This window comes from Nelumbo lutea, chromosome 2, assembly GCF_056320005.1.
Source record: "Nelumbo lutea isolate HS-2025 chromosome 2, American lotus-T2T, whole genome shotgun sequence".
NCBI lineage: Eukaryota > Viridiplantae > Streptophyta > Magnoliopsida > Proteales > Nelumbonaceae > Nelumbo > Nelumbo lutea.
Window position 1 is genome coordinate 40,104,777 of NC_142685.1, and position 14,567 is coordinate 40,119,343.

The window sequence follows — 14,567 nt, forward strand, 5'->3', positions numbered from 1 at the left end:
CTTTCGTATATTATAATAGTTGTCTATAAAACTCAAAACATAAAACAATTGAAAAGAATTTGAAAACCTAAATAAGGCGCTTGCCTGGGCTGCATGGCACCTGGCTTGAGGTGCATGACTAGGTGCAGAAGTGTGCGTCTTTATGATGTAAGCACATTTAGACCTGGGAGAGGAGCCTAACCTGAAATGCGCCTAGCCTCTGCACCCAGGTGCACCTTTTAAACCACTATGGGGGGTGCATCTGAATGGTTATTTGTTACCCAGAAATGTTATGTATAAGAAAAAAGATAGATTTCATCATGTATATCGGATGTTCATTTATGTTCGTTGAGCGAAGAGCAAGTGATAAGATCATATACCAAGGAAACTTCATATAACATTGCCAATAGGTGATAATTGATGGAAACTAGACTAAGATTGGTTGACAATGTGCGTAGTAAGGCCACATACTGCACTAGTAAGACCAAGTTATTCAAAGCAATTTGAAGGGTTTAGGTGAGCATTTTTGAGTGGAGAAATGATCTGAGCGTGCATGATTTAGTAATGGATATTGTCCTTGAACTTTGATAGAGCAACCACATATGGTTGGGACCAGGCTTTGTTAAGTTGAGATTCGAAGTGTTAGAAGTGCATTACTATGTTTTAGAAGATAATTTGAATGTCATCTTTTCCCTTAGATTGTGGCATAGCTGAGAATTTGCACAATGCATAAATTGCATATGCAGTTTCATGTAGTACTTCGTTTTTTTTTCTTTTCATTTTGCCCATTTTTTTTCGAAAAAGTAGAAAAAATGAAATTTAACAAAAAATGGAATTTCTTACTCTTGCCCTTGTCCAGATGTGGCACAGATGTAAAAATTGAGTCGTTAAAAATCTTGTATGGTAAAATTTTGGCTTTATGATATCTGCTATATTTTTACTATCAAAATGCGGGCTTATAATATGTGCATATATTGACTTGTGAGTTGCTTTAATGGTTCTAGTTTTGCTCTTCCGGTCTAACACTACCAGGTAGATGAGATCAACTTTCTGCACCATGCAACATACATAATTGGTTATTGGTTACCTTTTGTGTCCAAATAGATTTAGGCTGCATTTGGCATTCCTTATTTTATGGACTTATCTTCTTTTTACGTTCATAGGGGCATTTTAAATGCTAAAAGGAGAAAGTCCTTAAAATAAGGAATGCCAAATGCAGCCTTAGCGCCTTAAGATATCAAGCATCCTATTACAGAAAAAAAAAATTTCCAAACTACGTGAATTTATTTGTATCACATTGACTGGCTTTGACTATTTAGTTCATCAATTATCAAGGAAGCATTGGTTTTGCCTCTAAAAGATTTTGGAATTTCGTTATGTGAAGCTAGTGAAATGATGATACTAGCAAGATATAAAAAGAATTTGATGAAATGATAAACAAAAGTCGGGTCAAATATGAAAAGTTTCGATTTGGTAATTATCATATAGGCCCAGTTTTCACACATAGGGTAGTCTAAGAGGAACATATTGAAGGGGATTTATTAATAACTATCACAACTTGAACTAACGTTTAGATATGCAAATTTTATTTAAATGGTTTTGCTCACCTATTTTTCTCCAATGATCCTGTAATATATATACTGAATATGAACTCGTTTTCTTTTGTGCAGAGATATGGGAAATTTTCAACAGGACCGATGTATTTTTGGGGCTATAAGCATTTGGTCTTCATTTGTGAAATTAAATGTTGGGTCAGAAGTTAAAGCGCGTTTTGTAAATGAAGGAAAGAAATGCTTGAAACTCTCCTAATAGGAAACAAAACAGCGAAAGGAAAGAACTATACCAAAGTCTAGAAATTTTTGGGGGCTTGTGTTTATTTGTTGTGCTGTATTCTTTTCTTGCGTTTATTTTGTAAGGATTTTGCACGGTAGCTGTCTGGTCTCGTCTTCTCTTTGGTAGAACAAATTTCTATAATGGTGGTAGTTTTATAATTTCTATTTTTGTTTGACAGCAAGGTAACTCGTCTATCTCCTTGTTTGATTTTCCCAGGAACCAAGAGCTCTCCTGTTCTATTGCTTTTCGTAGAACAACCTTGTGTTTTACAGCAAGTTCACTTTTTTGTGAATCTGCTTTCGAAACATTACATGGGTTCTCGATTTGAATTTCTCCCCTGTTCGAGGAGACTAGAGAACTAGAGTTTTTTAGTATATGAGAAATTCTCTGGGCATGGTTTTGATAAATGAAAACTACACTGGTTGACCTGGGAACCGGTCATGGCTCTGGGAACTTACTCTTTGGCCCTCCCAGCTTGATGACGGTTGATCCTATGATAAGATGTATCAAGGAAAATAAAAAGATCGGGATAAAAATGGAAGAAAGGGTACAATGTTAACTTTATTGATAAAGATGCATTGTAAGGAGACCGAGCAAGCTATTACCGGTTTAGATTATTTGATACCTTTCTGCTGGTGACCTATTGGTTCGTGCCAAACGTAAGGTTCAAAGTATTGACAGAAGCACGAACTTTGTTCAAATCAACTTTTAAATAAACCATTTTTTTTTCTTCAAGCTATATACAAGAGCAAAAGAAAAAAACCTGATACATTGTAGTGAGAATTGATAAAGTGCAAGGAAATTTCATTACACTTAAATTGTTACTCATCTGAATGTAACTCATGACTAGAGTAGAGAGATTAGTTGGATTTCTTGGGGTCTTAAATTCCTTATTTGAAGTTTCTAACCAAAAAACAAAATTCAACGTAGCTCCTGTTTGATAGCGGCTGATGTAATCTGCACTCAATGACTTGTTGCATTGTCACTTTGTTCCCTCATGGTTGCAACGAAATTTTGATTATTGTCACTTGAGCTGTTATGAAATAGTCCTAATTTCATTACGATTTCTATAGAATCGATCGACAAAAATTTCATTACCAAATTTTGATTATTGTCACTTTGTTCCCTCATGTGATACGCAAAAAGCGCATATTGCTTGATTCCAAATTTCCAATAAAGGTTATTTGAGGTTGCTGCTAATTTTTCCTTCTAGTCAAGCTTTGTGCACTAGTAGATTGCCATCTTTGCTGAAATGCTGAATGATTGTTTACATCACCAAAGTGCCGTACTGTAGCATGGTTTGATTCTTATTTTTTGGTTTTTTGTTTTTTCCTTTTGGTAAAGATGGTTTGATGATCTCCTGAAGCAAAAACTCTGCACACAAAACATCCACTCACACATCAGGAATATCCCCTGATACATGTATGTTGAATGTGGGGAAAATGATCTGAGTATAGGGCTGGATGCTCATGCTTTTAGAGTGTGCATTGTAGGAGATCTTGTCCCCAATTTTCACTTTAGGCTGATCATGAGTCATTGATCGGTATTTAAACATAGAATCTGAATTTTTCAGTGAAGCTTTGACAAATTCCTTGCTTTTCCAATGGTCCCTGTTTCTCAAAAAAGGATTAAAATATCAGCTTCACAGAATATGCCAATTGGTTCAGTTGTGAAGGCCTCTAATTCTATGTAGTTAATGTTGGATTTTAATCTCATTAGAGATTAAATGTAATGGGGTTTGATTGATCAAATATTTGAAAAATATACCTAGACACATGTCTTGGAAAGTAGTTTTTTCTCTTACTAAAACTGGTTTTCAACTTGTCCCACATTGGAAAATTACAAAACTTGTGTTCGTGCACAACTGTATGCTACGCAATGAGATGCTTTAGAGGCACACTTTGCTTGTGAATGGTGGTTTTGACTTTTGGCGCGAGGTTGACCGTTGATGTTTCAACGGTCATTATGTGATCAAGAGGCACTATTCAAAGTTAATAGTCATTAACTGTTAACTATTTTTATAACAATCACAATGCTTGAAATTGTGACTGTTCAATGGGACTTTTTTGAACCAACACCTTCTTCTGCTCCATGACTTCAAAATTTATTAAGGAGCGTGAATCAAGCAAATTCACATACAAGTTTTTCAAAAATCACTCTTGTCTCTCTTTGTTTGATCTGCTACTGTTTCATAGAAGGTTTATTCACTCAAGACTCTATTGTATCTTGGAACGAATTTGCTTGTAACCCAACAACAAACTTAGTGGAACTCAGTAGGGGAAAATAACGTTCTAAAGACAGTGTTTTCAGACATGCCTCAGAGCTTTTCCTTCAAAATTTACCAATTCCAAAAAGCTAACTTATAATTGATTCTCGCATTCACTTGGATTGGGGGATTGTGGGTACGGAAAATGGGAAATTGACCATCTAAAGCCTTTCAAATCCACCAAGTGTTGAAACATTCCAAGACATTAAGAGCATTTACAGAGAATATTCCATAAAGTATTTACAAAAAGAGCATGTATCATGTATGTTAAGGGATAATATATTATATTATAAGGGTAAAATAAGAAAAAGTAAAATATAAATAAACTTTAGAACATGGGAGGTCCAATTTGATATAAACAAGGGCCTCTACCCAAACAATGGACAAAAAAGCAATAGTACTAATCAGTTAATGAGCATTCTTGAATAATAATGGCCAATACCAGAATAATAATAATAATACGGATAAAATAGGAAAAGTAAAATATAAGATAACTTTGGAACATGGGAGACCCAATTTGCTATATATAAGGGCCCCATACCCAGATTTGAGGACCTTTAACCCATCATTTGTCTTCAGCAAGGTTCGAAATTTTGATACAATATGCCTCGTATCGGGCATATCGTATCATATCTTTTTTGTTCTGATATGCTTGTTTACAGAAGTTTCATGATCTCACTCTTTTTTAATAAAAATACTTCTATTTTAACTCCCCAAAAACCAAGTTTTGAAAAAAAATATGTTTCCGAATGTATCTAAGTATCGGTATGCCTCCCGAGGCATATCAACATTTTGAACCTTGGTCTTCAGACCTATTCTCTCTCTCTCTCTCCTTTCAAGTGAGCTGATAATTATATTGTATTTTTATAATTGTTTATCTAAAAAGTATATTGCATTTCTTGACAATGATTGGATTTATTTACACATCATGTTGGTTAGAAAAGCAGTATAACATCTAGGAGTAAGACACCAAGACTGAATATTTGAAGCAATAAACTAAAAAAGCCAAATTACCATGTCCCCTTATATTTTTTCCATTATAAACTGATCCAAAAACGGTTATGAACAGTATTACCAAGATTTGATCTTATTCTTTGAAGGCTCGACAGTACCTTTTGAGCATGTTAGAATAATGAAATGTAAACGGATTAAATAGGAAGAGGAAGGTGATTTAGGCTCTAGTTCCTTATGCCAATATATGGTCTATATGATTGGAGAAGAACTCTCATTCTCATATTTTTGAACAGATGAGTAGATATGAAGGAGTGATATCAACAAAATAGTGGAGATTTTTTGGTCTTGGATAGAAACTCAATTTATTTAGGGATGTCTCCCTTCCAGATATGCTTAATTTAATTTCTTTTTGCATGCATACTTACCTATTTTTTGCTTGTTTTTGTTTTGTACAGAAATCTTTGTAAACAGGGCAAACTGTAAATTTCTATACTTATCCATTACTATCAATAACATATTTATCTTGATTTTCAAAGAAAAAAAAAAGGAAAGAAATTGGGTGGTATCACTGTTGGGGATCTAACATTCACCAACTTAAATAAAATTTTACTTGTGAGGGACAGCAGAGCACCACATATATTTTATATATACAGGTGAAATGACAAACTTTTTGCTGGTCAGCTTGGGGTCCATTTGTACTTGAACCCCATCTCAAAATCTATCATGTTTTTTAAGCTTCAACTTTAGACCTGAAATTGTCTTATGATTCTCTTATGCAATTTTCATTTTCATATTAGCATTATTGTAAAATTTAGCTTTAGAATTAGGTGGTATTAGTTTTAGATTTAAGTCTGATTTGCTTCAATCATTTGTTACATGGATATTAAGAAAATGATTTAGTTTTCTATTGAGTGTAATTTTTGTTAATACTTGATTTTTTTTAGCTATTTGTAGTTTTACATTGCTTGCTCAAGGACACAACCACATTGTTGATACAACTTGAGAGTTATTCATCCTTGCCAAGGAACATTAGGAGAAGGCAGATAATATAATTAGTGATTTTTTCCTCAAATTTGTTGTGTTTTTATCTGATGACATGTATTAAATTGTTTTTGTTGAACTATTTAAGTATTTATCAATAACAATGAATAAGACAAACTTTGTCACATTGAATGAATAAGCAAATAACCTTTTCCTTTCAAAATAGTCTGTAAATAGAGTAATTGATCCCAATCTTATTTCTCAAAGAATCCCTTTACACTTATTTATTACATATAATTGCCACACAAAAAAAAAAAAAAAATCTTGGAGAAACATATTTTTCATTACCCACTTAAAATTGGGGACGTAAAATTAATTAATAACCATAAAACAACTTTGCATCAAACTGTATATATTTTATGAATAAGAAAAGAAAAGAAAAGAAAAGCTTCAATTACTATATTGAATTATATATACTATACCATTTAATTAGCTTCAAGTATGCCCCCTCTCTCTTAGTAGGGAGGCCAGCAGTTTTCAAGTTCCACACCTGGGTCCATATGTTGGAACCTATTGTTACCAGCTGCATTCATGTCTACACTAAAACCAGCATCAGTTGATGAAAGCATGCAATTGGTTAGCAGGGACGAAGATGCATCTGTGGTTATGGATTGTTGATTCAAGACTGGTGTCACTGTCCTCCAAACTGCTGGTTGTGTTGGAGCTCCAATGTTCAAATTTAACCCTGAAATTGTATAGCAGCTACCTGGATAGTTTAGCTGTGACTGGGTTGGTATATTGCCATTTGGTGTGCCACGTAGGACCCTTGAAAGTTCTGCCAAGTCAGCATTACCTAAATAGTTTCTTCCAACCGGAAAGTGACATGTGTCGGCCTGCATGATGGGTGCCACGCCGCTTTGGCTGATTTCGAGGTTATAAGGATTTGATCTTGTCTGGTTGGGGAGATACTTCTTGCCACCGGCAGCACTCTTTTGGAAGACTCGGCAGACCACCCATTCATCCTGCCAAACAACAACATTATTAACAAGCTATGAACAGAGATCTTTGGGTGTTTTCTAATGTAATCTGGTTTGAAAACAAATTGCTTCATGAAGTTCTGGTTTGAAAACAAATTGTTAGTTTAAAAAATTAACAAAATCCAAAAGCATCTTCTTGAAGTTCTGGTTTGAAAAACATGGTTTCATCTATGGATTTTATCATGTATCATAGATTGTGTTTAGTATCATTTCCATCTCAGGTTCAAACATTTAGAGAGAGAGAGAGAGAGGTTCAACACAGGAGCTTTCACGTGAAACTTGTTTGGTTGTTACTAATGTTGATAAATAAGTGTTTTGATCATTGTGTCTGGTATTGACATTGCTACCTAAAACATTTAAATGAGATATTTATATTAAGTGTGACACCACCTTATTATACTATCTCTCATCCAAAAAGTAAATGTCTTTTTGATGATTGACTCTTTATTACCCATAAATTAACATTTATAAGCAAATCTAGGTTGTGTTTGGTATCATTGCCACTTCTACTTGTAATGATTTAGGTTGGTCAATATAAATTTTTTAGAAATTGTATTCACATCACACTAGATAATCACTTCCACTAAAAAAATATAGACATTGGATTGAGAGTTGCCATTTATAAAATTTGTATTGACTAACCTAAAATGTTACAAATGGCAATGGTACTAACCCTATGTGTTTGATTCTATTAGCATTTATGAATGGATGTTTTTTAGATAAACACTTTATCTGAAAGCACCACTTTACACGTTTATTGGTTTTTGTTATTCCAACCTTAATAAATGCCGATGCTTAGCTTGCGCAGATGTGGCAGCATTTATTGAAAAACACCAATTCTAACTATTTTAATTTAAAACCATCTTACCAGTAAAAAACAATCTCAACCAAACAAAAAATTGACATTCAAACCCAGAGCACCTCGATGATGATAAAGTGGCAGCACTATCAACCAAACAGAGAATTAACATGTAAACTCAAAACACCTACGTAGTGATAGATGTACCAAACATCATCCTAACATTTGCACTGTTTTTGTCTTATAAACCTTTGTTTTTTTGTTTATATGACATGACGATTTCAAAACAAATGAAAGAAAAACATTCATAGAACGCCAGCTACCAATCAACCCATAATGTTAAAAAACACAACCTTGCCAAATTTTAACAAAAAATTCCCTCATTTTCCCTTCCATCACATCAAGATTTTATTTTAAAGTTAATAAACTAACCAAATCACTACTTCTCTACATCTACCTAATCTAAGCCTATTTAGACCAATCTGACCCCACCAATTGATTCAAAATGCCTAAAAACCCCACCTTATAAAATTTCAATAAAAAATACCCGTGTTTGCTCTCCATATAAAAAGATTATATTTTGACTAATCTCATTGGCTTGTACACGCAAAACCATTTTATATGCTCAAATCCATCTCCACCCTTCATTTTTTTTAACCCAAAATACCCAGCATTATATTAGAATTTTGTTTTGGCCTCCTTAAATCTTAATTGACTAAAAAACCCCTAAGCATACCAAAATTACCACAATACCTTAATTAAATAAATAAATACCATAATTAACTATGGTATTTTAACAATGTTTTTTTTATTAATTATGGTATTTATTTATTTAATTGATAAATAGTATTTGTGAAAATACTATTAATTAATTAGCAGTATTTTGATATAATTAATTATTAATTTATTAATTAACAATATTTTTATTAATTATGTTATTTATTTAATTATTTAAAAGTATTAGATGTATTTTTGTAACAGTATTTAATTATGGCATTTAATTAAATAAATACCATAATTAATTAATAAATATTGTTAAATGATGTATTGCTAATATTGTTAATTAATTAAATAATAAAAGAAATGTCATAAAATAATATTAATTAATATCGGTAATTAATTAAAAAAGTTAAATAATTCATTATGAGAGAGGGAGAAGGGAGTGATGAGGTGGCTCATAATGGAGCAAGAAAGGCTAAAATGAAGAGTGTCTAAGAGTTTTTGGTTGGGGTAAGGAAGAAAGGTCAAGCCATGATGTAGCATGTTTCTACTTCAGTATATATACTAGTGGGGACCTGTGTGATGCACGTGCTTTGTTAAAATAACTTGAGGCAAAAGGAGTTAAGGTGCAAGTTGAATAGGCCTAACCCGAGCTTGACCCAACTCAACCAAAGATTTTGCATAGTTTGGTCTTGAGTTTTCAAACTTTAAGTTGGACTTAAGCCAAAAAATTGAAGTCTAACCTAAATTCAGGTTGAGCTTGGGTTGAGGGCATGGGTAGCCCGAGCCCATTCGATCAATTTGAGCCCACTCAACATTTTGTGATATACATATATGTATATTATCAATATATTCTACCTAGAAATTGTGCCACAAAGCTCAACACATCCAATCCTAAGCCCAACCCAAGATGTTGGGTTAAAGCTTAGGTTAAGGCTAGGTTGGTAAGAGAAAGATTATTGGTAGTTTTCAATAATTATTTATAATTTACTAATATATAACAACAATAGAATGATAATAATTACTGGTAATTTACTAACCCAAGCCTGAGTTTAACAACCCAAGGTTAAGCCTGTGTTTACCAACTTAGGCTCAACTCGAGCTTAACCTAACATCTTGAGCTAGACTTGGGCATATTGAGCTATAGAGCCTAGTCTATCATAAAATGTTGGTATGAGATCAACTGGGTTGAATTGAGCACGAACTACCCAAGGCCACAACCCAAGCCCAACTTGAGTTTAGGTTAGCCTTGAGTTTTTTGGCCTAAAACCAGCTTAAAGTTCTAAAACTCAAGCCCAACTTGTGCAAAAGATTTGGTTGAGATGGGTTGGGCTCAGGTTAGGCCCACTCAACCCAAGCTACAAGCCTATCTCCTTTTGCTTCAAATTCTTCTAAGAAAACTCATGCAGCTCATGGGTCTCCGCTAGTAATTAATAGCACTATTTTTAATTTATAGTTATTAACAATAATATTAATTAATAAAAAATATTATTTTTAGGTATTTTTAATTATTCAAAAAAAAGTTAATAATGATTTTTAAATTTTATAATTAATATTTAAAAAATCATGAATAGTTTTATAATTATCATTAATAAATATTAAATATGAATTAATAAATCTTATACTTCTTATTTTATAAAAAATATTACTATTGTTAATAGTAGTATTCAGTAATATGATTTATTAATAAAACTAATATTTTGAATTATTAAAAAGTAATAAAATAATTCATTTAATTATTCATACAAATAATTATTAAATTTTAAACTTTAATCTTAATAAAATAATTAATTTTTTGGTAATATGTCACTAAAATTAATTATTAAAAATAGTAATTGGTATTTAACTTTGGTAATTCTGAAATAATGATGAATATATAAATAATAAATTGGTAATTGTATCTTGGGAATTTTTAATTAATCACAATATTAAAATAATAATAAAATAATTAATTTAATTATTCATGAAAACAATTATTAATTTTTAAATTTCAATATTAATAAAAAATTAATTATATTACAGAATATAATAAACGTTTATAAAATTATATTACAAAATCAGACCCTACTTGGTCTAGGCCCATATAAGCTTGGGCTTGGGCTTATGTTTTAAGTTTGGAACCTTGGTTGGACCGGGCTAGGACCCAGGCTATAACCCCTATAACAGGTGTAAAGCCCACTTATATCAGCTTTCAGCTCCCATCAATTGAAAGGTTGAGGTTTTATGGCCCTTTTTATTAAAAAATATAAAAAAATAATTCATTTACTAAAATACCCCCTATAGTTTCATGAATTTACTAAAACATCTCTTATAGTTTGTTATCAATTTACTTAATTGACGTTCCATTAGATGAAAGTGAAAAATAGCAGTTTTAACCCTAACATCCATTCAAATAAATTTAATCATAAGAAAGTAAAAACAAAAAAAAATGCCATTTTGATCCCTGGTAAAACATGAACAACCACTTTATTTTTCTCTATCTGGTCAATTTTGTTTTCTATACTAAAGTGTTAGGGGTACATTAGGAATAAATAAATATGGGTCCATGCCTTTGAACAATTTTCACTTAGTTTAGATGATCATGTTATTATTTTCAGTTGACATATATAACAAATATTTATTAATGAAAGATCGACTAAAAAAATAGATTTTAAACTATAAAGGATGTTTTAGTAAAATGCAAAGTATAGGATAGATATTCTAGTAAATGACCAAAAAAAAAAATAAAGCCCTTTACCATAAAATGATAATAATAAGATGAGAAATCAAAATTCAGCAAAATCTTGTAATATTTAAAACCATGATTCTATTCCAAGTACAATTATCCTTCTTAGGCAACCTCCCAATAATAATAGAGGGAAATTTAGAGGTCAGTCCAAATGTCCATTGACTTTTATAATATAATAAAAACAATTGTCCTTCTCAACCAGTTAGGCTAGGTTACGCCAAAACGTCAAACAAATATGTACCATCCAATTCATAAAGTCAAAAAATGATCCAAAAGGTACGACCAAATCCAAATTTGCCAACCGGGAAATGCTAGCATGCAACGCGCTTGTGTGGTTCTTGGAATTATTCGCCCCATGAGAAACTTAGCCCACCTTTTATCTTCTTCACAAATTTCCATCAACGGTCCCATCTTGCTTGTATAAAATTTTCAAGAATTGAATGGGTCCCACCTTGTCTCTAGGGCGAAGTTTCCAAGAACTGCGTAAGCTCCATTTTATTAGAATTCTTCACGTTATGAAGTAAGTTGGTGCTTCTTTTCTTTTTTGGTTAGTGCTTTGGTGCTTAGCCCGAACAATTTATTCACAAAGCCCCTCTATTAAAGCCTCTAAGTTACTATATTTCATTCGTATATATCAACATATATATTGAAGTTTATTCTTAATTATTTTTTAGTGTTTTTTTTTTCCAAATTAGTTCATAAAAATAAGTTTAAGGCATTTCTACCCCTGAACTAGGTCAAACCCTGAAACATACGTTATAGAAGCATATCGGAAGGCCACCAATAAGATGAATATACAACCCAATAAGTTTCAATATTTTGAACCTCAATTTCTCTCTCTCTCTCTATCTATCTATCTATATATATAGTTGCCCAAAATAAATATGTATATACATAATTGTTTAAACAATTATGCATATAATCTGTTTGGATTGATCGGTTTGGAACAATCAAAATCGGCTCCAACCCAATTATAACTCGGGTCAATCCAATCGTGAAAATAGAAGTGGAAGAACTTATTTATTTATTTATTTTTAACACAGGTTGTTTGTCTGTTTGGGTGAAGGTTTGAAATCGCTTCAGACGAGCATGTATTTTCATGCATGCAGCTAGTATCTGTAATCTTATTAATTATAGGGGACAATATGTTGTCTCTAGAGATTTTATAGCTCAGAGCAAATGCTGCGTCCATAAAATATGATCTATTCCAATAGTTATAATTAATCAGAAGCAACTCAATATATGATAAACATCCAATTAATCGTTATCATTGATCAAGAGACGAGTAAGCTAATTTACCTTGGCAGTTCTGAAGATGGTTTTGGAATGGAGTCGGTATTCATGCATGACCCAGTTGGTTTTCTCTCCTCTGGGAGCTCTTCCTTTATAGAAAACCAATGTCTTCTTCATTCCAACCAACTCTGAAGTAATAGAGTTAAAGATCTCTTTGTCTTTCCCAGTTGTTTTCCAGTATCCAGCATTCGTTGCACGGTTTGTGCGTACTCCAGTTGGGTATTTTCGATCTCGAAGGCTGAAGAAGTACCACTCTTTCTCTCCCATCTTTGCCTTCCCTACACATGAGAGAGAAAATTTTGTTTGTGTCAGGTCTTAAGAAATTGCACCACTGGTCTGGATCTGCTCCTCACACATATAACGCGCCTCACACCAACCTCACAGAATGTCGACCTAGCTATATATCAGAACGTCTCCCCTACTTGCATGCCATTATTCATGAGGATGTTCCCAATGTATAGTAGGATGTGTTGTGAAGTTGGTGTGAGCACTCTGTTAGCTAGGAGTAAATCCAGGTTATTGCATTACAGCTCATGGCCTTAAAATCAAGAATTAGGATTTGTTCCTCCAAAGAGTGCCTCAGACCAACCTTAAAAGTCACAATACATTGCAGTTGTGCATACTGAATCTCTCCATGCATGAATGACCATATACAAGTAGAGTCTGATCATGACATTTTGCTAGTCACGCTCATCCAACTATACATTGGAAATTTCAATGTTTTAAAATTTTCTCCTCACATAAAGCGCCTCACACCAACCTTACAGTATTTGCAGGTTTCAGCCGCGCGCGCACATCGGGATTATCTCTCGTAATTCTATATATTCACAGTGCATATAGCTGCAACTTGTGAGGCGCGCTCTGTGAGTAAATTAAGAGCATGAAGGAAACTTAATTAAAAGCTTCCAGAGCTGTAGATTCAACAAGCTGGTGTAAGTCATAAGCCCATATTTGAGGAGAAATTTTAAATTTTACCAGAAAGCAATGAAGCCTGGTGTAAGTCAAGAGTTGTTGCACCAGCAGTGCGATAAACCAGGTTGGTAGATGATGATGGGTGTAAGAGATGAATCAAATTAAGGGTTGAGATTACTATACCTGGGAGATCCCACGGTTCGCATTTGTTGAGATCAACATCTGCAATTGCTCTCCCAGTGAAATTGGCATCAGATATCTTGTGGGTGAGATAGTAAGTGATGAGTTCTTCGTCAGTGGGATGAAACCTGAATCCCGGAGGCAATGACTCCTCCTTGGCCACCCCATCCATCCCTCCTCCTCTCCTGTTCACAAACTCTTCTGGTCTTGAACTGTTTCAGCTACCACCCTTAAGCTTCTATAAATTAATCCATGGCGTTCATGAATATGATATCATAAGTTTTTATATCACATAGAGATTGAACTTGAACATGGTGTAATTTAGGGAGCTATACCACACACCCAATCACACAAACCGCTCAACTAACAACAAGACCATCAATTTCAGCTGAAAAGCCTAGTGATCTCTGGCCTTATTGAGACTGATTGACCTGTCTCTGAAGCTGAGCTACAAGTCTCTAGCTAAGAACTATCATTTGGAGGAGAAGCCATTAATATGAATATGATCAGCTCAACAAGTCTCTTGGGTTGCTCAAACAATCCGGGTTTCCTTGATTTCGAAGGATCATTTCACTTGAACCCCAAATCCAAGCAACAATTAAAAAGCTTGTTACACCATCGAAATCGCCAAATTTGAGGAACCTGGGGTATGTCATGGACTCTCAGAGGCATTTGGCCGAGAAGCTCTAATTAAGGAGCTAGCCATCAATTCACATGCAAGACTACGTACGTACTTGTGGGAATCTGATGTCCTCTCCTACACACTTCTCCGATGAAGATCCGACAACAGAAATGGTGGGGATGGATGAGGATATGAAGCTTCCCTTTCTTAGTTGGCATCAACAAGTTTGAATATTAAGCTTTTGGTGTGTGGACATGAGTGTG

The 14,567-nt window shown here is 33.5% G+C and overlaps 2 protein-coding genes across 2 annotated transcripts in view; one reads left to right on the top strand and one right to left on the bottom strand.

Moving 5' to 3' along the window:
- The window catches only part of LOC148870033 (uncharacterized), a 45,495-nt gene extending 43,501 nt beyond the window's left edge, over window positions 1–1,994 (top strand). Inside the window, exon 15 of the mRNA XM_088973632.1 lies at window positions 1,650–1,994. The gene's annotated coding sequence lies outside the window, so the exon portion shown is untranslated. The remainder of the gene's footprint in view (window positions 1–1,649) is intronic.
- Window positions 1,995–6,243: 4,249 nt separating this feature from the next.
- Window positions 6,244–14,265, bottom strand: LOC148870035 (NAC domain-containing protein 92-like). Its single transcript, XM_088972666.1, has 3 exons — window positions 13,686–14,265; window positions 12,597–12,868; window positions 6,244–7,035 (listed from the first exon to the last, which is right to left on the bottom strand). The coding sequence occupies exons 1-3, from the start codon at window positions 13,852–13,854 to the stop codon at window positions 6,529–6,531; spliced, it is 948 nt and encodes a 315-aa protein (XP_088828792.1). The 5' UTR covers window positions 13,855–14,265; the 3' UTR covers window positions 6,244–6,528.
- Between the last annotated feature and the right edge of the window lie 302 nt (window positions 14,266–14,567).